The 25,590-nt window shown below is 48.1% G+C and overlaps 2 protein-coding genes across 3 annotated transcripts in view; one reads left to right on the forward strand and one right to left on the reverse strand.

The window, feature by feature from the left end:
• Positions 1–291: 291 nt before the first annotated feature.
• Positions 292–4,644, reverse strand: INMT (indolethylamine N-methyltransferase). The gene is given in 5 exon segments (XM_065884400.1): positions 292–672; positions 674–722; positions 2,757–2,964; positions 4,493–4,607; positions 4,609–4,644. Coding segments are annotated over 5 exon segments (789 nt in total).
• Positions 4,645–12,441: 7,797 nt separating this feature from the next.
• Positions 12,442–25,590, forward strand: part of MINDY4 (MINDY lysine 48 deubiquitinase 4) — a 113,891-nt gene continuing 100,742 nt past the window's right edge. The window contains exons 1-3 of one of the 2 annotated variants that reach the window (XM_065884474.1): positions 12,442–12,563; positions 18,828–18,947; positions 22,101–22,336. In XM_065884474.1, the coding sequence (XP_065740546.1) occupies positions 12,501–12,563; positions 18,828–18,947; positions 22,101–22,336 (419 nt within the window). In that variant the 5' untranslated portion in view covers positions 12,442–12,500. The remainder of the gene's footprint in view (positions 12,564–18,827; positions 18,948–22,100; positions 22,337–25,590) is intronic. The other variant, XM_065884476.1, reaches the window with a different exon arrangement.

The following is a 25,590-nucleotide window of genomic DNA, read 5'->3' on the forward strand; positions in this document are numbered from 1 at the left end:
CGGGTCTGCTTCCGGGGGGTGGGGGAGGAACAAAATTAAGGCAATATCTAGCTGAGCCACTTTATTTTCCTGTTTTTTTGGTGCAGTATGAGCCAGAAAAGGGTGTGGGGGACAGATCCCTGGGCTGGGGGCGGGGAGACCCTGCTTTTCACCTGTGATCTTGGGACATAGTAATAAGAATGAAGGGGTAGAGTTCAGGCTGGTCCTGCATTAGTGGGCTGTGGAGTGACACTCTAAGAAACGCTGGCCCTGACTTCCCTTCTGGGGCAGGCCCTCTCTGCCAGGCTGGCCTCAGGCCCCGGGAATCTTGCGGGCGACCACAAAGCAGTTGCCCTCATTGATGCAGTGGGCCTCTGAGTAGCTGACAGGGGAGTACCGGCACCTCAGCACCTGGCAGCCGGCCTCCTGCAAGGCCTTCTCCACCGTCTCCTTCTCCAGGTGGAGCCCAAAGAACTTCTTGGCGCCCACCATGTAGTGCTGGGTGCGCAGGGCTACCGCGGTGACCAGGTGCTCGCCCGGCTTCAGCAGGCTGACCAGTCCTCGCCCGGCCGCCCGGTAGGTGTCCACGTCATGGCAGGCGCACTCCAGGGCCAGCAGGGTCAGCACGCAGTCAACTGGTGGCACCTGGGCGGGTCCCGGTGGGTGCGGCTGGTTCGCGTCCCACTTCAGTAACCCGCGTGACTGTCCTTTGGAGATGGGCCTCCTTCTCCTGCCACTTGCTCCTGTGGGGGAGGGTCATGGAGGTGATGATGACAATTATAACAACATCCCTCCACCCCTCACCCCCTGTGCAGGGGCTCCCTATGGGCAAGGCCCATGATTTAACCTGTTGAGCAACTCTTTGAGGGAGATCGTATTTCCCCCATTATACAGATGAGGAAACTGAGGCACAGAGAGGTTGAGTGATTTGCTCAAGGCTACACAGCTGGTAGGTGACAGGGGATTTGACATTTGATTCTTCCTTCCTCTTTGTCCACTTCCTCCTTCCTCTCCTTCTATTTATCTTTCTTCTTGATAATTCAATTTTTGATACCTTGCCTTATTAATTTTTCAAGTTGTAAAATATATATAACAAAAACTTGCCATTTAAATCACTTTAAATGTACAATTCAGGGGCATTAATTGCATTCACAATGTGTGCAACTATCACTACTGTCTGCTTCCAAAATTTTTTATCACCCCATACTGAAACTTTGTACCCATTAAGCAACATATCCTCATGCCTCCTCCCTGCAGCCCTTGACCCTTTAAATATGCTCTGTTAAACATGCTCTTTCCCATCGCTGGGCCTTGGCCCTTGCTGTCCCCTCTGCCTGACGCTCTCTTTCCCCAGATCTTCACATCCTTTCTCCTTCACCTCACCCAGGAAGCTGCTCTGAGGGCTCCTCCTTGGAGAGGCCTCCTCTTACCATCTGCTGTGGACAGAATTGTGTCCCCGTCATAATCATATGCTGAAACCCTAACATGAATGTGATGGTATTTGGAGATGGAGCCTTTGGCAGGTAATTAGAGGTAGATGAGATCACGAGGGTGGGGCCTCTCATGGTGGGATTTGTGCCTTTTAAAAGAAGACACACTAGAGAGCTTGCTGACTTTCCTTTTCCTTCTTGTGGGACACAACAAGAAGACGGCTGTCTACCAGCCAGGAAAAGGGCCCTCACCAGACCTGATCTTGAACTTCCAGTCTCCAGAACCGTGAGAAATGAATGTCTTTGTTTAAGCCACTGGGTCTATGGCATTTTTTTTTTCTTTTTTTTTCTATGGCATTTCTATGGCAGCCCGAGGTGATTAAGACACTATTCCACCTAACACAGCACCCCTACCTCTTGTAGGCCTCTACTCAGCTGAAGATTCTTCTCTAGAACACTTGTTTTTCCCTGAATATCTACCTCTATCTAGCTTGGTTGTGTTGTCTTCCCTACTAGAATGTGAGCTCCTTGGGGCTGAGACTTTGTCTGTTCACTGTAATAGTCCCAGTACCCAGAAGCAGGCGTGACCATCAGAATGCTGTCCGTGAATGACGACAGGAATGAGTGAAGCCCAGGCTGGGTTGATGTGGAGACCCTGTGCTTAGAGACCCTCCAGCTCTGTCCCACTTCAGGCTGCCCCTACCTATAACTAGGTCAGAGCCCCACGGCCCAAGGATGGGTCAGGAATTTAAACTCCGATCTTTGTCCTGGCTCTAAGGTGGCCTAGAGGCCACTCTCCATGTCTGGGCCTCAGTTTCCTCAGTTGCAAAATCAGGGCCAGCATCCTGCCTGTGCCCCCTGGGGCTCTGGTAGATGGGTTCCCTCTCTGTGAATTGGATAGGGAAGGTGCCTGGAGGGGTCAGTGCTGTTGGTCTGTGGGATTTTGTAAGAGTGCTTCAGGGGGATTCCTTGAAGCCCATGTCTTCCCATAACAAGTCCCCCTCCAACATTAGGGTTAAGGAGAAGCTGCACCAGAGGAAAGTGAGATCTGTGTGGGCTAGAGCAATCAGGGGAGGCTTCCAGGAGGAGGCAGGGACTGAAGCTGGTTCTGCAGGATGAGTGGGATACAAAGTATGGTGAGCCCAGTAGGGTAACCAAAGCTAAGAGCACAGGCAGCTCTGAGGCTGGAGGCAGGACTGACTCAAAGAGAGGAAGGTGCTCTGGGTCAGAGACCCAGGTCAGGAAGAACCTGTAGGGAAGTGGCAGGTGAAGCAGGGTGGCAGGTTCAGGCTCTGGCCTGCAGGTGATGGGGAGACCTCATCTGAGAGAGATGGTGGCCGTGGGTACCTGTCTCCCTCCAGCTCACACACCTACTGCATGGCTGGGGACCAGTCGTAGGCCCCTGGCTCCTTCCTCAGCCACTTCTTCACCTCCTGGGGGTTCTGCTGCAAGTGGTCTGAGGCGATGATCTCCCGGAAGGCTTCACAGGCCGAGAGCAGCTGGTAGACGGTGGGGCCTGGGCCAGTGTTCCTCAGGACGTCACCTCTCACTCCTGCTGCAGGAGACAGTGTTTTCCAGGTGCGTGGGAGCGGGGGACACCCTACTCCAGGCCCAGCTGTGGTGGATGGAGATTCCAGGCTCTGCCCTGCCCCAGGGCTTGCCAGTAGGGGAGGGTGGCTCACAGGGGACCCGACCCTGCCTTGGGTAGCAGCCAGGCTGTGTGGGGAGTCCAGACCCCCACGCCTGGGGCTCAGGGGGTGACGGCTGGCGGGTGGGGCACTGCCTGGCACACACCACATCCCCCTGCTGCCCCAAGGGTTGCTACCAGAGGCCTGATAGGACAAGTTCTGCACTTCTGGGCAGGTTTCAGAGTGACTTCTTGGTTGGAACTGGTTTATTTCCAACAGTCTTCTGACTCTGGGTTTAAAACAATAGTGAGAGTGACCCCCCATGGCCAACTCTCCCACCTCCTCGTTGCAGAAGACAGAGCTTCTGATAAGGGATAAGACCTGAGCCAGTGGGTTCAAAACTGGCTCAGCCAATCAGGGGAGGCAAGGGGATCTGGTGATGAGTTGAGGGGAAGGATCTTTGCCTCAGAGTAGCACTAAGTGCACTGCTCTCTTCTCCCTGCTTCCTCCCTCCTCCGCTCTCCATTGAAATACACCTGTCTATTTTTCAAGGCTTAGTGCCGGTCCCTCCTCTAGAAAGTCTCCTCAGATGTCTCTGTGAGCCTTAAGCTTTCTTTCCTCTGTATTTTTGTGGACATTGCTTAATATACCATTCTTGGCACTGATTACATAGTCAGGCAATGTTTGCTGAGTGACTAAGTAACCCCCTAATTGTTCAGTATACTTCCTGCCCAACTGTGCATGGCAGCCCTGCGTTAACTGATCTTGAAGTTTGCTGCTGCCGCTGACTGGCAGTCTGACCTGGGCTGGCCACCCTGCTCTTTCCCACCTCAGCCTCTCCTTGTGTGCACTGAGGAACCTGGGCGATAATCCCTGCTGATCACCCAGCCTGATGCCCAAGAGCAGGGTTTTGTAAACTGAGCTGAGGTTTGGCTTTGTGAATCCATGAACTCTTAATTCTGAGTAGAAGATTAGGAGTGTGACTCTGTGTGTGTGTGTGTGTGTGTGTGTGTGTGTGCGTGCGCGTGCACGCCTGTGCACCAGAGCTTTCCTCAGATTTTCAAGGGGATTCATGAGCCAAGGCTACAAAGCCCGGCTTTAAGGGAAGACGGGCAGAGATAGTCAGATGCGGGCAGTGTGCTCATGTCTGTTGTCTCAAATCCCCTCCAGCATGAGCCTGTGAGCCCCACAGCTCAGGAGTTACCTTCCCATTTCACAGGGGGAAGAAACTGAGACTGACTGTCATAGACTCAAGCCTGGCTCTTTGGCTTCTAAGGCCAGTGCTTAGGTCCCGCTCAGTGGCCACGCAGCAGAGGTCCTCATGGGTTCACAGGCTGAGCTGCCTTTGCAACATCCTTGGTGAGCAGTGTCCCAGAGGACAGGTCCGCTGCCGCCGGCAGCTCTTCCTGTCAGGTGCAGCCCTGTCTCTCCCTGAGATGGAGACCAGACACTCACCTGAAGAGAAGGTTTCAAAGAGGTTTTTCAGGTTAAATTTCAAGATTTCATCTTCAGCTACGGTGCCTGAATCGAAGGCGTAGTTCGTCTTTAGGTAGTCCTGGGAGTCGAACTTTCTTGTAGTCCTCTCCTGTGTACAGCTTGCCCTCCATTCTAGCTGGGACCTGGCTGTGTTTCCATTGCTGCAATCCTGTTATATCCACTTTCCTCTCCCTGCCTCTTCCCATCAGGAGTTTCATAATCTCCTTAGACAGACCCTCCTGCCCAGGGAGGAGCTCAGATTCCACATAGTTGGAGTCAGGCCAGGATGTTAGCTTTTCTGGCTGGAGTTTATCTGTTTGATAATTATCTCAACACAGAAATGCAACAGGGTGGCCAACATGTGCTCCTGGGGGTTCTCAGTATTTGGCTCCTGAGAGGTGATGTTTTGAATGTCCGTACTGCGGGTGAGGGTTAAGGTTGGGAGAGCATGAGGCAGAGGGACAGTGCCACAGAACTAAGAGAGAGACACAGATGGACAAAGACACAGAGAGACCAGCATCTGGAATAGGTCAAGGATGCTTCCCTCTTTGGGATTGGTGGAAAAATGAGACGAAGAAAGGAGAAACCCGTGGGGTGGAAAACAGGATGCAGAGGTGGCTAAAATTTCACTGACTGAGGTCAGTGAGCTTGCTCTTGAAAATAGTTTGTCCTGACCTTGGTTAAATATTTCGTCCTGTCTTCAATCCTGTTTACTCTATTTGCTTAATCAATCCTTTATTTTGCTGAGGGTAAAAGTAAACTTAACCAGGGCCCCTGAAAAGGTGGGGAAGCCTCTGTTTGCACAAACCATTTAAAAACTATTGGCATACATAAACACAACATGTGATGAAATTGCATAGAATTTGCACACACACACACACACATGCAAACACTCACACACATATGACTACCAGTAAAACTAGCAAAAGATGAATAAGAGCAGTGGGCTGTATCAGTGACAATATCCTGGTTGTGATATTTACTATGTTTTGAAAGATGCCACGATTATGGAAACTGGGTAAAGCATACGTGGATCTCTCTGTATTATTTCTATAACTGCACGTGAATCTACATGATCTCAAATAAAAATTTTATATAAAAAAGTGTTGCCAAATCTCTTTCAAAAATTCACCCAAGATCAGATATTTCAGGTAGCAAACTCTAGTGTGTTCTGCAAATGGGCAAATCTGGGGCCCTGGCCTATAATATGTGCCAGGTGTGTCCCCCACCCTCGTTCGCTGCCGTCTTCACGACAATCAGTAGAGAGGATGTTGAGACCCTCCCCCTCCTGTTGGAGATGAGGAGGATGAAGGTGACGGGTCTTTTCCCAAGGGGGTCCTGGCAGCAAGTCTAGGTCTAGGTACAGATTCAAGGCCCATGTCCAAAGCCAAGATAAAGACCAGTTCCAAATCTTATTCTCTCCCCATCATACAACTCAGTCTATCCAGGTCCCTTAGCTGTGCTGCTCAAACTAGGGTTCCTGGGAAGAGCCTGGGGACCCGGCTAAATGCAGATTCTGGCTCCCAGGTGATACTGAGGCCGCTGTGATGTGAGCCACACAGCCCCAAGTCCTACTACCCAGTATCAGCATTTATTTTTCAGGTTTTTGAGTTTCAACAGAATAGAAACCCTATTTCATTGTTTTCAGTGCAAATTTCCCCCTCTTCTGATATTACTAGAACCTCTACTTGTGGTATTTCCACTCAGTGAGAAAAGGGTCGATTATATAATAAATGGTGATGGCACACTGCCTGTCCAGTTGGAAGAAAATAAAGTGAGACGTCTCTCCAATTTGTTAAAAAAGTATGTTATATTCAGACTCAAATAACATAAACTCTAGGAGGATTAAAATCATTGGTGACGCTGAGTGTATCACATTTGTCGCAGGGTTTCTTGTTATCAGTGTGCCCCCAGACACGTGAACCTGCAGTGATTCTGCAGGGCCGTAGAGTCACCGTGTGTGCCCCCCATGCCTGCTTGGTTGTCCCAGCACGGGGTCAGCATCCCTTCTCTGTATCACTCTAAAGGAGCTGGTAATGTCAGTTTTTAGTGCTGCCTAATAAACAGTACACAGAGGTCCAAGTAACTTGACTTAACTGCTCCCCAAGTGGTTGACAGGTAAGAGACTTACAGGTGTTCATTGTTATAAATAATCTTATAATTAATATCCTCGTGCAATAAGCTTTTTCTGTATTTTGGATTCTGGCTTTGGGCTGGATTCCTAGACATAAGATTAATGGATCAATTTTTTTAAACTTTTCGTACAGATAATTTAGGTGAATACTTGCCAAATTACTTTTCTAAGGAAAACAGTGCTTTTGCTGTTTATTGTTTCAGGACAAATATTTAATTTTTCTTTAATAAAATGTGTTAAATTATTTTTCCTTTGGGCTTGTTTCTATCTAAGCTTTGAAAATCCTTCCATGTCCAGAGATCTGATAGCTATCCAATTGTGATAGCTTCTGTGATGGTTTTAAAAAGATATTTAGCCTTTATTTTGGTGTTTGGTATGAGATGAGGCTCTGTGTCCCTGCTTACACCTCACTAGAGAAAAGTCTTGTTTACCCCTGCAAGTTCTGGACTCATTTCTTCACCCCACAGGCTCATGAAAATGTGCTCCTGTGTCTGAAATTAGGGCAGAAGTCTTCTTAAATGGAAATTTTCCTGAGTTATTCAAAAGTCACAGTATAGAAGGATGTTTAAGATGATGCATTCTTTTTTTTTTTTTTTTTTTTTGCGGTATGCGGGCCTCTCACCGTTGTGGCCTCTCCCGTTGCGGAGCGCAGGCTCCGGACGCGCAGGCTCAGCGGCCATGGCTCACGGGCCCAGCCGCTCCGCTCGAAGCCATAGTAGATGGCCAAGTAGTCCCTGGACAGGAAGCGCTTCTGGTACCATCGGTCCCCGTGAGGCTGCCTTCCCTGGTGGCCCTGGGTGTGTGCCTCCCATGCAACTGTAGAGCACCCGTGGACACGGTTCCAGAGTCTTGACTCAGTATGTTAAAGACAAGGAAGCTTCTAGACAGTGGAGAATTGGTAAATGTTTCACAACCAGTTCTAAAAACAGAAAAGCACTGATTCGTGATGACTGCAGTTTCCATGGTGTAAATACTCCCACCGTGGTTGATTTCAAGCTCCCAGTGGTTTAACAGTCGGCTCAGAAAATTCCTAAAAATTTAGCAGTTGGCTCTCATGAAACGATACACGTCAGTTTGAGTATACCACTGCCTCCAGACTGGGGCTGGAAGATTTGGCAAATAAAAATATAGGATGCTCAGTTAATTGAATTTCAGAGAAACAAAATACATTTTTTTTTAGGGTAAGTGTGTTCCCAAAATTGCACAGGACATACTTATCTGAAATAAGTCTTATTTGTTCATCTGAAATTCAAATTCAGCTGGGTGTCCTGTATTCTATCTGGCAGCCTTACTCTAGCCCCGAATGGGAAGAAACACAGCCCAGGAATCATGGCTGCTGCTAAACATAAGGTGCCTTTGTGCAAATACATAAGGTGCCTGTGTGATTCGTTAATTCTGTCGGTCTTCTACATTTATTAGTTGACATACAAATGTAAGGACCTTCCTTTCTCTCTCTCTCTCTCTTTCTTTCCTACAGTAAATATGGACTCATGGATTCTTATTTCTATTCAATGGGTTATGATCTATATTTTTATCATTACTTACTCTGATGCACAGATTTGGCCAGTAGGAGTCCCTTTCCGCTGGCTTGTGTGTTCTTTTGACATGCCCCTGTCATTCTTTGAGCACTTCCTTATTAAGTCCTCCTTGTCTGTCACTCTCAGCTGGACCGGATTCTAACCAATACAATCAGGCATGGGAGTAAAAGCACAGGACGGAGGGCTCTAGGCTGCCTTCTTTTGCTCTGGTCCCTGAGACCCATCACACTGCCTGCCAGCACACGAAGTGGTCCTTGAAGCAACCACCCCTGAGCCTGAGTTGACCTGGGGAGGTGCGGATAGCTACCTGCTCCAAACGGCCTCCTTTGGATCAAAGGACTCAGGCAGAGAAACCTGGGAGAAAAGAAATCCTCCAACAACCCGCGAGCACTGCCTTAAAATTGAGAATGGATCCCCCTGTCTTTAGGGAGACTGGAGTGGAAAGGAAAATCCCGGTGACAATCAGCTCAGAAGCATGGCACAGCTCAGGAGAATGTTCAAATAGCCAACCTGGAGCAGGGTGCCCAAGTCAGGCCATCAGAGCAAGAGACCCAGACCTTGCTGTGTACTAAGAGGTCAGAGAAGCAGGGGGAGGGAGAGCAAGAAGCAGAAGACGGAACATTATGAAGAGCAGGAGGCCTCCCCAGGGCAGTTTTCATGTCAGGGCACACACAGAAATGATCATGTATATTGGGGTAAATGGAGAAGGCCACTCATGGCTGTACAGCCTGTGGTCTCTGGCCAGATAGGTTTCAGCCGGCTGCCCTGAGGCCCAAGGAGGTCATGATCTGAGCACACCCACACCGAATTTGAAGCGGGTTGTTGTGGAACGCTCCCATGGGGAAGCTCTGGTCTAGCAAACCCTGGAGAGAGGGACCACTGCCTGCAGTTGGGTTTTTACTCATTCCTGGAGGTTTGTACTATTTAGGTTGAAAAGATAAGCTGCTGTAGCAAAAGACACCCCCATCCCCACTTCCAAAAATAAAAACAAATAAATAAATAAACAAAGCCCAAACCAGGTGGAAGTTACTTCTCTTCTTTGTAAGGATCTGAATTCCAGGCCCCCTGGTGACTCTCTGCGCCATGTAGTCATTCAGGGAACCAGACGCCTTCTGTCTTATTTCTGCCACCCCCTAGGGAAGCATGTGCAAACGTAGGTGAGCATCAGAATTACATAGAGGTCTGGTTTAATACAGATTGCTGGCACCACCCTCAGAGCTTTTGATTCAGTAGATCTGATGAAAGGACTGAGAGTTTGCATTTCTAACAAGTTCTCAGGTGGTGCTGGTGTTTTGGGGGCCACAGTTTGAGAATCATTGCCCTAGGGTGTTGTCTTGTGTTTATGGTCACAGCACACACCCATAGGTGCAGCTGTGCTGTGGCTTGCTGGAGAGTGTAGAGTATGGAAAAGGTAGAGCCTAGTCTTAAAGGGCTGCCCCTCTCATTCCCTCTCATTGGTGACCACTTAGTTCCATGGCCACATCCAACTTCAAGAAAAGCTGGGAAATACAGTATGGCTGGGAAGCCACTTGCCCTGCTACAGATTTATTTTCACGAAAGAAGGAAAGAATGGATTCTGTGGGCAATCAGTGGATTTTGCCACAGTGTTTTGGGGGAATTTTCCATTGATTTACTTGGACCAGAATTTTTATGTACAATGCTTTCTTAGGGGATAATATATTGTGATTTCCACAGGGTGACATCATATTGTTTCAATCAGGAACTACTCACAAGTTGGGACTGACAGCTGTGTCTGAGGGTCTGGGGTCTGCACTTAATGGTGAAAGCATCAGGATGTGGAATAACTGTCAGAGACGGCAGTTTTCCCCAGAGAAGAAGGCATCTTTTTTTATCTGGGCAGTGCTAAGGAGTTTTGCTCAAGAATTTCTCAGGGCCATTTCAGGGTGAGTATGGAGGTAATAGGATACATACATATATATATATATATATATATATATATATATATATAGAGAGAGAGAGAGAGAGAGAGAGAGAGAGAGAGAGAGAGAGAGACAGAGAGAGACAGAGAGAGAGAGAGACAGAGAGAGAGAGAGAAATCTGCAGGGCAGGCTGGCAGTCTGGAGACCCAGGGAAGAATTAATGTTGCAGCTTGAGACAAAGGCAGTCTGAAGACAGAATGCCATCTTCCCTGAGGGGCCTCCATCTTTTCCTCTTAAGGCCTTTCACGGATTGGATGAGGCCCAACCCATTATGGAGGGTAATATGCTTTACGACTTTAAAGTCGACTGATTTAAACGGTAATCTTAGCTAAAAAGATACCTTCAGAGCAACATCTAGACTGCTGTTCAACCAAATATCTGGTTACCATGGCCTAGCCAAATTGGCACATGAAATTAACCATCACAGATGTGGAAGAGAATTACACACACTTCTTTTTTTTTTTTTTTATAAATTTATTTATTTATTTTTGGTTGTGTTGGGTCTTTGTGGCTGCGCACGGGCCCTCTCCACTTGTGGCGAGCGGGGGCTACTCCCCGCCGTGGTGTGGGGGCTTCTCATTGCGGTGGCCCCCCTGGTTGCAGAGCACGGGCTCCAGGCACGCAGGCCTTCATAGTGGGTCTTGCTGCCTTATTCCCTCCTGGCCTCCCTGTTTCACAAGAGCTTAGGCTCGATGCTGTCTCAGGACCTTTGCCCTTGTTTCTTCTACCTGGAGTGCTCTTTCTCTGAGTATCTGCATGGCTTTTATCCTGTCTTTCTTCCAAGTTTTTGCTGAAATACTACTATCTAAGTAATCGTTATGGTCTAATGTTTGTGTTTCCCCTAGATTCATATATTGAAATCCTAACCGCTAGCATGATGGTATCAGGAGATAGGGCCTTTGGAGGTGCTTAGGTCATGACGGTGGAGCCCTCTTGGAGGGGATTTGTTCCATTACAAAAGAGGCCCCACCAAGCTCCCTCACTCTTTCTGCCATGTGAAGATGCAGTAGGAGGATAGCCATCTATGAACCAGGAAGCAGGCCCTCACCAGACACTGAATCTGTCGGTGCCTTGATCTTGGATTTCCATACTTTCCTTTTGAAATAAATCTAGAAACACGTATGTTGGCTCAAAGTCAATAATATGTAAGTAACAGTATAGGCTTTATGGACTGAATTGTGTCCCTCAAAATCTGTATGTTGAAGTTCTAACCCCTAGTACCTCAGAACGTACGTGTAGTTGGAGACTGGGCCATTAAATAGGTAATTAAGTTAAAATGAGTTATTTAGCGTACACCTAATCCAGTTGACTGGTATCCTTTTAAGAAGAGAAGATTAGGACACAGACATGCAGAGGGAAGACCATGCGAACACACAGGGAGAAGGTGGCCATTTATATGCCAAAGAGAGAGACCTCAGAAGGAACCAACTCTGCTGACACCTTGATCTTGGACATCTAACCTCCAGAACTGTGAGAGAATACATTTCTGTTGTTTAAGCCACCCAGTGTGTGGTACTTTGTACACCAGCACTAGCAAACCAATACACTGGGTGATGTGCGGATGGGGCGGAGATTGTGAAGGTGGTCCCCAAGTGACTGAGTTTGGGGAAGCTGGTACTGGGCAAAGGCATGGGTTTGGCTGGAATCCTAGCCTTGTCAGTTCCTAGTTGTGTGATCTTTAGTACAATCTTAACCTCTCTGAATCTCAATGTCTTGGTTTAAAGAATGGGCCGATAGTAAGCACCTTGCCTGGAGGTTGTAGGATTAAAGATGTGATAATGTGTGTAAATGCCTGGTGCTCAATAACTGGCAGTCTCCTTATGGGAAAGCAGGCACCAAGGGGGCCAGGGAGTCATCCTTTAATTTGAGCACCAAGTCAGCAGAGTCCTGGGCCTCCTTATCCCTGCATTGGAGGCCAACCAAGGTGAGTCAGCCTGGGGGAACCCAGGAGACGGCTGAGGTGCTGGGGGTGGATCTCTAGGGGCCACTTCACTGTGGGTTTACTCCTCTAGGAACCAGGAGCCAGGCACTCTCCCCAATTCACACCTTGTGAGATGCGACTCAGATTGGAGCAGCGACTTGTTCTAGGCCACCCAGATGGACAGGGCCAGTGCCAGGAGCCAAGCCCGGAGCCCGCAGCCTGATCCCTAGGATGCACGGGGCTTGTACCTTCTGCGTTCCGCCTCCAGCTCTCAGAGCAAGTTTGAAGATTGCTCCGCCCCTTCCCTTCCGCCTTCCCAGCCCGCGCGCTCCCAGGGAAGGGGCGGAGTTCTCCGGCTCTGATGACACCGTCGCCGCGGCAACGCGGCCATACTGGCCCCAACGGACCCGGGATCTGGGGCTGCGGCGCTTCGGCCTCGTGGGCAGACCGGAGCATGGACAGCCTCTTCGTGGAGGAGGTGGCGGCCTCCCTGGTCAGGGAGTTCCTCAGCAGGAAGGTACGTGGCGCCGCCCTCACAGCCCTGGGAAGTTGCTCAATTTGGGGGGTGGCGGGGGGAACAGTGTGGAGGCACCCCTGCAACCTCTGTACCTTCGGGGAGGGAGCCCTTCCCCTGCCCGCTGCCTACCCTAGAGATGCCCGATGTAAGCGCCACTTTCCCGGGCCTGGGGAACTACCTTTCCCAGGAGCCATTTCTGTCACGGTGCACTTCCCGCAAAGCGGGGCAGGACCGCGGCCGTCCTCCCGGGCGTCTCCCTCCAGGGCGCGCGAACCAGGGGCCTGGGCCCTCCCCATTTTCCTAAAGTTCACGAGGCTCTGGGAGCCCAGCAGGCCGGCCTTGCCGCCGGGCTCCATAACCAGTCCCAAGGCTTACATCCCACTAGGAAAGAACTTCCCCCCAAAGGAAATCCAAAGGGCTAAAAAATATTCTTGCCAGTCAAACCCTTTAGTCCTGTTCATCAGTGGGAAGTTCAATCGTTGAGGTCGTTTTGTTTTTAAGTTCTCCTATTGTCTTGTCCCAGGAGAGTTTTCAGAGAACTCAAAAGTTGGAGAGGGGGCTTCCCTAGTGGCGCAGTGGTTGAGAGTCCGCCTGCCGATGCAGGGACACGGGTTCGCGCCCCGGTCCGGGAGGATCCCACATGCCGCGGAGCGGCTGGGCCCGTGAGCCATGGCCGCTGAGCCTGCGCATCCGGAGCAACGGGAGAGGCCCCAGCAGTGAGAGGCCCGTGTACCACAAAAAATAAAATTAAAAAAAAAAAAGTTGGGGAGGTCCTTGTCTCCCACCTGCCCTGACAGTGGAGATGAGGGCAGGCTGGGGAAGAGGTCACTGGGGGTCACTGTGTGTGGGTGTGTAGGGAAAGCACCCACTGCCGACCCAGGCTGACCACCTGCTATGTGTTTGGTGTCCTCCTGGTGTCATGTTGGGCGGGGACGACGGGCTCTTGTCTGGCATTAAAAGACACACACAAACAAAATAAACAGTGTTTTGAATGGGGGAAAGGGAAGGGCTTTGGAGGGAGCAATTCAAATATCTGCTATTAATTAGCTTAAGCTGGAGCACCTTACTCACTGCCTTGATTCCTTATCTGTAAAAGAGGAATAATAAGACCTACCCGTGGCAGATTTATAATGAGGATTAATAGTAATGTACGGGCGGGTCCCAGCCACTGTATCTGGCTCACAGTTGGCATTCAACATTGTCTCCTCCCCCATCTCTGATGTGCACCTGTTTGGAAAGTGTCTTTCTTTGCTTTTTGAAAATGTATTTTTGTTTAAAATGCAATGTGGCCTCACTGTACCTGCTCTGTTTTTATGGCTAATTGACCTGCCATCACCTAGTCCTGACTACACAGGGGATATCAGTGATACACCCTGTGACGCTGACCACGGCCATCGTTTCTTTTAAGTCTGGGCTACCAAGCAAAACTCTCTGAGAGTTTTCCTCATGCCTATCCTTTCTCGAGTACAAACGAAATCCAGAGACCTCACCTGATATCCAAGGCTCCCCTGTAGCTTGGCCTCACCTTACCAGCCCAATCTCACTTCCAGCTTCTCTCACATGCTTTCTTTTCCCTGTTCCACCCATGGCCCATCCCAAGTTCCATTTCCTTCAAGATGTCTCAGGCAACTGCGGCTGAAATAACTGACTCATTTGCCTGTGGCTTGCTCATCGGTGCTCATGTGATGGTTTATACATCTGCCTGTCTCACCCACTAGACAGGTCCACAGAGCTGACACCTGAACTGGGCGGAACCTTGGCAGTCGTCTGGTTCACCTGGTCTCCTCTCCTTCCTACTTTTCATTGGGGCACACTAAAGCCCCGAGAGGAGAAAGGAGTTGCCCACGGTCATTCGGAAAGTCATGGAGAGCTGGAACTGCAGCTCAGGTCGGCTGCTTTGCTCATCACCTTCTGCTCCAGGGCAGAGACTGTGTACTCCCCTCAGGGCTTGGCACAAGGCAGGTACCGAGCAGTTCTAACCAAGAGCGTGCCCATCGTGGTGCAAGGTACTTTCTAGATGCCTGTTTATTCTCTCAAATCCTCATAACAGTCCTGAAAGAGGTATAATTATTCCCTTTCACGAAAGACTATGATCAGACTGGCAGGCGAAGAAACATGCCCAGGGTGAGCAGGTCAGATCATGTCACTCCTCTGTCCAAAACTCTCCATGCGCTTCCTTTTGCAATTAGAATAAAAGCCCAGGGAAGGCCTCACCAGGGCCTACCAGGCTCCCCATGACGTGGCTGCCGGCTCCCCCTCGAACCTCACCTTCCACTACTCCTCCTCTACCCTCCAGCCTACTTTGTACCTAGCTACACTGGCCTCCTCCAAGCGTGATCCCCCTGCAGGGAGAATCTTGAAGTCTCCTGGCAATGGCAGGGTTCACCAAGGCGACTCTTCTGGCGCCCTAGCCTTCCAGGCCTCCCTCCTCTCGTGCCCCAGCCTCCCTCTCCTGCAGGGACCTGTCCCATCTGACCTTTGACACTCCTTCCAGGTGGTCATGCCCTAGGCTTGTTTCCATAATCTCAGTTCCAAGCATCCCATCGTCCCTCACTTCCAGCTCACCCCCATCAGCAGCCCGATATAAACTATTCTTCGGCCTCACTCCCATCTCCATTCCACTGTTCCTGCCAACTTTTCACCATTCCTCAGCCCTCTGTGACCTCTCCTCACGTCTTACCCGCCCATCATTGTAATCACGCCCTCAACACCACGCTCTAACTCCTTTGCCTGTCTCTCTCCCTTCGTTATACTCCTCTGATGTTAAAAATTCAGCTTGGTCTACTCTGTGCCTGCACTGCAGAGCTGAATGGGGCTGGCGGAAAACACACCACCGTGTTGGTGGTTTCATGCCAAATTCATGGCCACTCACCCCTGTGATGCCTCAGGGATGCCCACCCATCTGCTTATACCTCTCCAGCCCGTTCACTCTCTCAAATCTTGGCCGACCATTTCACACATCTCTCTCCTCAAGTTCCAAAGCCTCCTCCCGCTCTAATTTCACTGAGAAAATAGAAGCAGCCTTGAGAAAACTCCAGCACGCCCTACCACCACAGTAACTAACCTTCCTGGGCCTGAACTATTCGCCCCACCCTGCCTCCTGTTCTTAGGAATGAATTCTCCATCTTCCTGGGTAAGGCCAACCCCTCCCTGTGTGCGTGTCCCCTCTTGTGTGTTCCAGGACACTGGTACAGTTATCATCATCTCTCTGTATCGTATCTTGCATTTTGCTTTCTCTACTGGGTTAGTCTTATCAACATGTATACGTGCTCCTACCAATTCCATCTTGACCCCCAAGACCCTCCAGCTACTAGTCTCTTTCTCTTTTATAGCAAAACCCATGAAAGGGCTCTGTATGTTCTGATTCTAATTCTTTTCCCTGTTTTCTCAAACCCACTTTAATCAGGCTTTTGTCCCCATCACTCCATGGAAACAACTCTTGCCAAGTTCACCAATGACTTCTGATTTTCAGTCCTTACACTTATTGATCTAACAATTGTGTTTGACTCAGTTGATTATGCCTTTCTTGGAAACTCATTCTCCTTGGCTTCTGGAGATCACCCCCTCCTGGTTTTCCTTCTATACCTTCTCAGGTTCCTGGCAAGTCCCCCCTGGCTTCCTGAGCTGTGCATGCTGGTGGGCTTAAAGACTGAGCCTCTGGCCCTCTTCTCTTCTCCATTCATTTCCCAGCCACTTCCACCACTGTTGTGGGTTCCAAGACCATCGATATGCTGACGGTTTCCAAATGTCTATCTCTATCCAAGACCTCTCCTTGAACTCTTGCATTCTTTCCAACTGCCTGTGTTACATTTCCACTTGGATATCCAATGAACATCTCAACTTAACACGTTCAAAACTCAATTCCTGATTCCTTCACCTCCTGCAGTTTTTCCCATTTCAGTAAGTAGCATCACTAACTGTCTGGTTGCTTGGACCAAAACCTTTGGAACCATTCCTGGCTTTTTTTCCTTTTTGTGCACCCTGCATGCTGTCCATCAGTAAATCTGTAGGCTTTCCCATCAGAGCACTTAAAGAATGTAGCTAGTTATTGCCACTTCTGCTACAACCACCCTGGTCCAAGTTACCTCCATCTTTCATGTGAGTTGTTCAATAGCCTTCTAATCTTAATATGTAATCCCCTATCTCATACAGTCTGTTCTCAACCTAGCAGCCAAGTGATCCTTTGCAAATATAAGTTAGTCCAGGATGCTCCTTTGTTCAAGTCCTCCAGGAGCCTTTCCGTTTTACAAAAGCCGACAAGGCCTTTCCTTAGCAAGCTCTGGGCAACCTCTCTGACCTCATTTCCTGACACTTTTCCCTGGTTACATGGCTCTAGCTGTACTGGCCTCCTTGTAGCTGCCACAGGGCCTTTGCCCTTGTAGAACACTACCCACAAGTGTCTGCACAGTCTGCTCCCTTAGTTCCCTCATGTCTCGACTCTAATGTCACTTAATCATGAAGCTTTTCCTGATCACCTCTTATAAAGTAGCAGCCCTCCCCTGCACCCCCTCCCGGCCCTCTCTGTTTCCTGACTCTGCTGTATTTGTTTTCCCGTAGGGTATTCTATTTGTTGTCTTTTTCCTGATAGTAGGTGAGCTCTATGAGGGCCAGGACTTTGGTCTGTTCACTCCTCTGCCTCTGGCAGATGAACGAGTGGACTAATGGCTTGTTCCTTTCGTTTCACAGATGGGGAAACTTGAAGACAGGAGTGAGCACATGGATGATGCTCAATAAATAGCTGGCTATCTAAAATAGTGTCTCCCCTCTCTCTGTTTTCTCTGTCTTCATAATAGAGCATATTAGCAGCTGGTGTACCGTACATTTACCCCTTTGTTTGTGGTTTGCTTCCCTAACAGAATGTCAGTTCCCCGAGGGCAGGACTTGGTCATAATCCATCTGTATCTCCTGCATCTGGAACAGAGCCTGGCACAGAGTAGGTGCACGACAAGTGTTTGTTGAATGAATGATGGGACCGATGACTGGCTGATTTCTGAGGGCATCCTTGTCCACTGCTCCAGTGGTTTTCAAACGCCAGTTTGCACCACAACCCCAGGGAATTTGTTAAGTGTGCCAAGACTTGCTGATCTGGACTGCTGACAAGCATCAAGAGTTACCCAGAAGAGAGGGACCCTCGTTATACAGGTTTCCACATCACTTTGGTGGGAAAGCCATGGTTAAGCCCCCATGAAATGCAGGTGCCTCTTGAGTCCCACCTCTCCTTCCGGCTGACTCTCCTTAATGGACCCAGGCATGTCCCTACCTTTTCCCCAACATTTCTTTCTGTTGCCCACCCCCCCACAAGACTTCTCTTCATTCCTCTTGGTTCAAGGTTGTGTTCGTACGTCTTGTTTCACAAATTCTTCTTGTCCCAATTCATGGCAGGTAGCAGGTTTTGTCTTGTCTTCCCAGCACTGAGAGCCTCTGTAAAATTCTGAATACAAAGCCTAGGGGAGCCACTGAGGCCTGGCTAGCACTGGGGTCTGGATCCATCAGAAGCAAGGGGCTCCCTTAATGCCAGGCTGAGCTGTGTGTGTGAGGCATCTCCTCATCTTCCGCCATTTGGTTATCACTGCGTTCTGGGGAGGTGGGCAGGCCACAGCTGCTGTCATTTTCAAATGAAGAAGCCAGGCCCTTAGGGGGATTAGTGCTTCCCATGGCCGGCCTTCTGGGAGTTCAGGCCCGGATGATGGAAAGCGGCTGTGCTGGGGCACTGCAGACGCTTACCACGTGCTTCCTGTGAGTCTGGGTCCTCGCATCACTGCCTCGCAGCCTGGGATGGTCAGAACTCCCACTCTGTGAATCCACTGTGTTATGTTGGACAAATCGACCCTGGTGCCCCATCTGAAAGAAGAAGGAAATGAATACTGGCCTTTTGTTTATGCTTTTCCTTTTGTTTATTTTTAATGCTTCATATCCTGTGGCCCCCAATCTAGGCCAAACCCTGGGCTCCAGAGCCAGCCTCGGGCCAGACAGTTGCTACCCGGATTTCACTTTCCTTTTCTATAAAACGCGTTGAGAACTTCAGCCTGAGCCCAGCCCACAGGATGGCTGTAAGAGTCGGAATAATAATTGTGAAGATGATATCAAGTGTAAAGCTTATATCAAAATAAATGCTTAAGTCCGTTTTTGGTCCTCCCAGTATCCTGAGTGGAAGGCAGGAGAAGATGGTCATAAAGAACGTCACAGTCTTGTTTATCCTCTGCGTCAGAGCTCGGGAGGTTTTGATTTAAAATGGTAAAGAGTGATTCGGAGTTCTTCCCTCAGGGCTTAAAGAAGACGTGTGTGACCATGGACCAGGAACGCCCACGCTCTGATCTCAGCATAAACAGCAGAAACCACCTCCGAAAGGCTTTGCATCTTGAAGTTCTCTACAAGGAGAACAAGGTACGTTCTTTTAACGTGCGGTACGGAGTTCTGGAATGGGATGTGGCAACGTCAAAAGCACTCATGAGCCCTGCCGGGTCATCCGAGACCAGTGGCCGGAGGCTTGCCGTACGTGCGGTCAGGGAGAAACAGACCAGGCTGAGCGTGGACAAATCCCAACTGTGTGGGGGGGGGGGGTTTCCAGCCTGAGTCGGCAGCACCCAACTGGCCTACCGCGCCGCGCGTGCGCAGCTCTGGGGCGCATTTTGAACCCGAGCCTGCAACAGTTATTCCCGGTGCTCCCTCCTCCCCGCCATGAGGCTATTTTTAGTAAGACTGTACTTAAAAATATAGCATTCAGTTATGCTAAAAATTTCCGTTCTCTGCCTGCATATGGTTTTCTTTCTGCAGTTCTGAGTAACACCTTTTTCTTAAGGTCACTGTGACGTTTAATTCAGGCAAATGCAGGGTTTGGGTTCAGCTAACCCGGGTGCGTTGGAGTTGAGGTAGCAAATGGAACAGGCACCTCGGGGTGCTTCCCTGATCCCCCAGCCTCGATGCCCCCACTTTCTGTTACAGGCCTTCAGGGTCCCCCTTATTTTTCCTTTGTTGTGCTTCTTATGTTTATAATAGAATATTTGTGTGGTGGTTTAATTACGATCTGCCTTCCGCACTACCTTGGACGCTGCAGGATGCGTTGTATCCCCATACTTGACATGGGACTGATGACCTAGTAAACAGTCAGTGTGTATTTATGAATGAGTGAGCGAGTGAAGGAATATACAGGAACGAAGGAATGAAGCTACCATTCTGAATTAATTGCTCTTTCTGTAAGAAGAGAGAACGTTATAATTTGATTCAAGAATGGGCTCTCCAGCAGATGCCTTGTGGGAGGGCATAGTGTCAGAGGTGGAAAGAACTTCGTGATCGTGTCGTTCAGCATTTATCACAAGTGGCAGCCAGGTGAAGTCCTACCGGAGGCCCGGTAAAGACCTTCATCCTCTGGGTCCTGCAGTGACACTCGGGCCCCTCCATCTCCTGTAGACAGAAGACTGTTGCCTCTGGCTGTCTTTTAAGGCAGGAGAGTAGACTGTACATTTTAGAAAGATTTTCCACAGAGAGTGAGACAGTTAGGCAGGAAATTCAATTAACCGTTGCTGCACGGTGGAATTTTTACATAAATACATCTTTACCTAATTTCCCAGGAGCATCTTTGCCATTCAAGTTACTTTTATTTCTTCACTGTGGTGTAGTCTCCCTAAGGTAACTCTTATCTAAGATACTTAAGATATTTTCATTAGATCTTGATAGGTGCCCGGATAATTTGATTTATACAGTAGTTATTAGCTGTTATACAATGAATTGGAGCTTATATTTTACAGGAAAATATACTCATTAATCTGTCTATGGCATTATAATTTTGATGTTCACTCAACACAAGGCTAGAGTGATTCTGGGAAAGCCCTGCCAGTTTAATGTTAATTCCAGTAACTTGTTTTTCGCTATTAAGTGTGCAGTAGATAAAATGCCTATGTAAAATTGAGGTTTTGAAAAATGGTATCTAGATTCATATAAAGGCTGTATCTATTATGAGCAAAGTGATGTGAAAGGCCACAAAGTACAGTTCAGGTATTCAGGGCCCTAAATCTCTCGTATTGAAAGAAGAACAAGAAGGTCGAAATAATTATTTAACATCCCCCCCACCGCCCCGCAACTCTCTTCCTTATAAGTTTCATCTAGACTTAGGCAAAATAGCTTTTTGGGTCCCATTCTAAAAAAAATAAAACTGTCCCCTGATTTTGACTGCCTGATAATTCTGTTGAGTTTGATCATAACCCTGTGGGTCTTGGTCCCAGAGTTCTGCTGTGTAGGTCAAGGGAATAGAAAGGGGGAAAGACTGGATACACCCGAGGGTTCCCTCTGTGCCAGGCTCTTTATCAAGCGCTTTACCACTCTGACTGCAAACTCACCACATGCCCCATGCCTGGCCGCAGTTCCAAAGGGCCTGGGTGTTACTGGGCAGGTGGGTTGCGGACTGACACATGGTCTAGCCCCTGAGGCCAGCCTGTGGATTGCTGCTTGGATAACTGTGTCTGTACAAATTACTTAGGAGACTTTCTAAAAGAAATCAAGGTTCTAATCTTGGTGATTCTGGCTTAGTAAGACTCAGCGGGGCCTGAGACTCTGTCTTTTAAAAAAACCTCCAAGATAATATTTAGTGCTGTCAGGGTAGGGGAATACTGATACCACTTATTTCCAAAACCTACTACTAAAGAGTTTCATTTTGGACTTCCCTGGTGACATAGTGGTTAAGAATCCGCCTGCTAATGCAGGGGACACGGGTTCGAGCCCTGGTCCGGGAAGATTCCACGTGCTGCAGAGCAAGTAAGCCCGTGCACCACAACTACTGAGTCTGTGCTCTAGAGCCTGCGATCCACAACTACTGAGCCCGTGTGCCTAGAGCCCGTGCTCTGCAACAAGAAAAGCCACAGCAATGAGAAGCCCACGCACCACAACAAAGAGTAGCCCCTGCTCACCGCGACTAGAGAAAGCCCGCGCGCAGCAACGAAGACCCAATGCAGCCAAAAATAAATAAATAAATAAATTTATTAAAAAAAGAAGTTTCATTTTATCTCTTTTAAAGATTGGGGTGTAAACTGAGTCAATCCTGACTGCCTCTCTATGCTCTTGCGCTTTCTGCCGCGTTGTCTCTGTAATTCCTTATGCCCAGTGTTAAATGTAGAGTACATAAACTAAGAAATCATTCAGGTCCCAAATGTTTATAAAGTTGTACGGTTAGCGATCATAAAGACTTAATTTTTTTTTTAATAAAAGGATATATATTTTATAAAGTTATTCCCAGGAGAAAAAAAACGAGAGGAAGTTTGCTTGGGTATTCCTCTGTTCATATCACATTTTGTTACAATTGTTCATTGAATCTCCTGACTCATGCATTGGATGCTAGTTCTTTTAAGGTACTGATTTTTGTCTTCATCTGTGTTGCTACCTAACACAGTACCTGACATATAATAAGCAGTCAGTGAATGTTTGCTGAGAGAATGTATGGATGAGTAAGAAGTTGATAAACCATGTCAAAGAATTGGGACGGCTGTCTTTCCCACCTTTCCCCAAAGCTGTACATAAAATGAATGATTTTTTTTCTTCTGATGATAGGCAAAGGGAAATCCTCTAAAAACAAACCTTGAACTCATCACCAGATATTTTCTGGATCACTTTGGAAATACTGGTAACGATTTTACTCAAGAGACACCAATCCCTGCACTCTCAATACCAAAGAAAAGTAACAAATTACCATTGAGATGCTCAGAGACCACGCTGGTAAATATATATGACCTTGCAAGTGAAGATGCGAGTTGGAGAACATCATTGTCAGAAACAAGCAAAGCCAGGTACCTCTTCTCATTTATACTGTGGATTAGTTTCTTATTTCTGCTGTAACAAATTACTGTAAACTCAGTGGCTGTAATAGGGTTCTCCAGAGAAACAAAACCAAAAGGAACCAATAGGGTATAAATGTGTATATGTATAAATATATATGTGCATAAATATATATTTAAGTAAAGAGATTTATTTTAAGGAATTGGTCCATGTGGTTGTAGGGCTGGCGAGTCTGAGATCTGTAGAGCAGCCTGGCATGTTGGAAGCTCAGGCAGGATTTCTGTGTTACAGTCTTGAGGCAGAATTACTTCTTTGGGAAACCTTTGGTTTTGCTCTTAAGATCTTCAACTGATTGAACGAGGCCCACCTGTATTATCTAGGGGGATGTCCTTTACTTAAAGTCAACTGATTGTAGATATTAATCACAATATGTTAATTAATCACAATATAAAAAATATCTTCACGGCAATATCTAGACTAGTGTTTGACCAGACAACTGGGCACCATAGCCTAGCCAAGCTGACATACAAAATTTAACCATCATGGTGTCCTAAAGCAACACCAATTTATTTATTTTACAGTTCTGAGGTCAAAAGTCCAAAATTGGTCTCACTGGGCTAATGGCAAGGTGTCAGTAGGACTGGTTCTTTCCAGAGGCTTTGAGGGGAGAATCTGTTTCCTTTCATTCTTCAAGTTCTAGAGGCTGCCTGTATTCCTGGGCTTGTGGCTGCTTCCTCCATCTTCAAATCACATCACTACAACCCCTGCTTCTGTGTCACGTCTCCTACTACTGACTCTCATCATCCTGTCTCCCTCTAATAAGGACCCCCGTGATTGCATTGGGCCCACATAGTCAATCTAGGATAATGTACCCATCTCAAGATTCTTAACGTAATCATGTCTGCAAAGTCCCTTTCTTTTGCCATGTAAAGTAACATATTCACAGGTTCCAGGGACTAGGTTGTGAACATCTTCAGGAGGCCATCACTCAGCCTCCCATCCTCTGCATTTTCAGAATCCCTGTCATGGAGTACTGTTCTTTTCCTCTGGAAGCCATGGGAATGGACCACTTTGTGATGGAGGATACTTATGATTCAAAATGTTTAATTTAAATTCCATGATTCATAAGGTTCGGGGGCTTCCTTTGTTTGCATTTTCTTAAAAACAGGAGTAGAGAATTCTAAAAGGCCACTAAACACTGGAGCGATGGAGAAATCTGGAAAATAAGCCCTTTTGGAACTCGGGAAGAAAATGAACTGGCATTCTTGATTGTACCTCTATTATTTGGAAAACAGTTATTTTTTTTCTTCCAGTTTTATTGGTATAGAATTGACATACAGCACTGTATAAGTTTAAGTTGTAGAACAGGATGATTTGATTTATATATGCCATGAAATGATTACATGAAATGATTAAGTTTAGTGAACATCTATCATCTCATATAGATACAAAAGAAAAGAAAAAGAAGAAAGTATTTTCCCTTGTGATGAGAACCCTTAGGATTTCCTCTCCCTTTTTTTTTTTTTTTTTTTTTTTTTGTGGTACGCGGGCCTCTCACTGCTGTGGCCTCTCCCGTTGCGGAGCACAGGTTCCGGACGCGCAGGCTCAGTGGCCACGGCTCACGGGCCCAGCCGCTCCGCGGCATGTGGGATCTTCATAGACCGGGGCACAAACCCGTGTCCCCTGCATCGGCAGGCAGACTCTCAACCACTGCGCCACCAGGGAAGCCCCAGGATTTACTCTCTTAGCAGCTCTCATATATAACATACAGCAATGTTCATTATATCGATCATGTGGTACATTACATCCCTAGTGCTTATTTACCTTATAAGTGGAAGTTTACACCTTTGACCACCTTCATCCAATTCCCCCTCCACCTACCCCCTGCTTCTTATAACCACAAGTCTGAGCTCTTTTTCTATTTTGTTTGTTTGTTTGTTTTTGAAGTATAAGTGACCTACGGCACTATGTTAATTCCTGTTACACAACATAGTGATTCGATATTTTATACATTACAAAACGATCAGCACTGGAGGGCAGTTATTGTTAAGTTACAACCTTAACACACTGCATGTCATCACCGATAGTGAGTCTGACTTCCTGGGAAAGGGTGTTTTCTTCCAGCTCTGTTGAAAAACGTTTCCTTTCCTGAGGGTAGCCAAAGCTTAAGGTCTGGGTGTCAAGCTGCTAAAAGATGGGGACCACCAAAAAATTAACCCAAGGCTTAAGATGTGAAAGGAAATGAGGGTGGTATGAAAAAGATGATTCTTCCTTCAAATACACTTACTGCCTGGCTGGGAAATGAGATACTTTTGAACCGATAAAAAGCCAGCAATGCAGAGGTTGAAGCTTCAGAGTTCCACCCAGTTACCCAAGCTACAAACTTGGGTGTTATCCTTGACTCCTCCTTGTCTATCATTTTTGCATCCCTTTGTGTCCTTAACGATGCTAGACTCTTTCCCCCCTTTCTCTGTCTCGCAACAGCGGCCTCCATTCACACTCTCACCTCTTTCCCTGGCTATCTCCCAGGGTCTCTTTCTCTCATCTCCAGGCCCCTGGTCATCTTCTCAAATCCACCCTTGACCTAAGATAGAGTGAGATTTCCACAAAACAAGTCTGGCCATGCTCTTCCCTGCTGAAAGGCCTTCAGATGCTCCCTGTAACTTTTAGGATAAAGTCCAAACTTCTTAGGAGAACTTGCAAAGCCTTTTCCACATCAGCAGGTGTCCCACCGCCCTCCCCCACGCCCCCAGCTCACCTGAGCATGTCCTGCTTTTACAGGACTCCGTGCTAGTGCCTGGGGCCTTCTGGTTACCTCCTGCCTGCTCATTCTTTCAGACTCAGGTTCTGCCTTCTCTGGAAGCCTTTCTAGATTTCCCCAGGGTTGGTTCCGGATCCTTCCTCTGCTTGGCACGTCCCAATCATAGCGCACATGACCACTTCTGTCATGCGTGACCCAGTGCTTGGTAAGCAGCTTGGCACAGAGTTGATGTCGACACCTCTTTATGCCAGAGTCTGATAGTAGAGCATAGCCCAGCCTGTGTCGGAGGGGTGCTGGGCTCTCAGTGACCACAGGTGGGACTCCTCTTTACCTGGGTCTCTTGCTCTGTCTCTTTCTCATTCTTTTTTTTTTTTTGCGGTACGCGGGCCTCTCACTGTCGTGGCCTCTCCTGTTGTGGAGCACAGGCTCCGGACGCGTAGGCTCCGCGGCCACGGCTCTGCGGCCACGGCTCACGGGCCCAGCCGCTCTGCGGCACGTAGGATC

Source organism: Phocoena phocoena, chromosome 9 (assembly GCF_963924675.1).
Source record: "Phocoena phocoena chromosome 9, mPhoPho1.1, whole genome shotgun sequence".
NCBI lineage: Eukaryota > Metazoa > Chordata > Mammalia > Artiodactyla > Phocoenidae > Phocoena > Phocoena phocoena.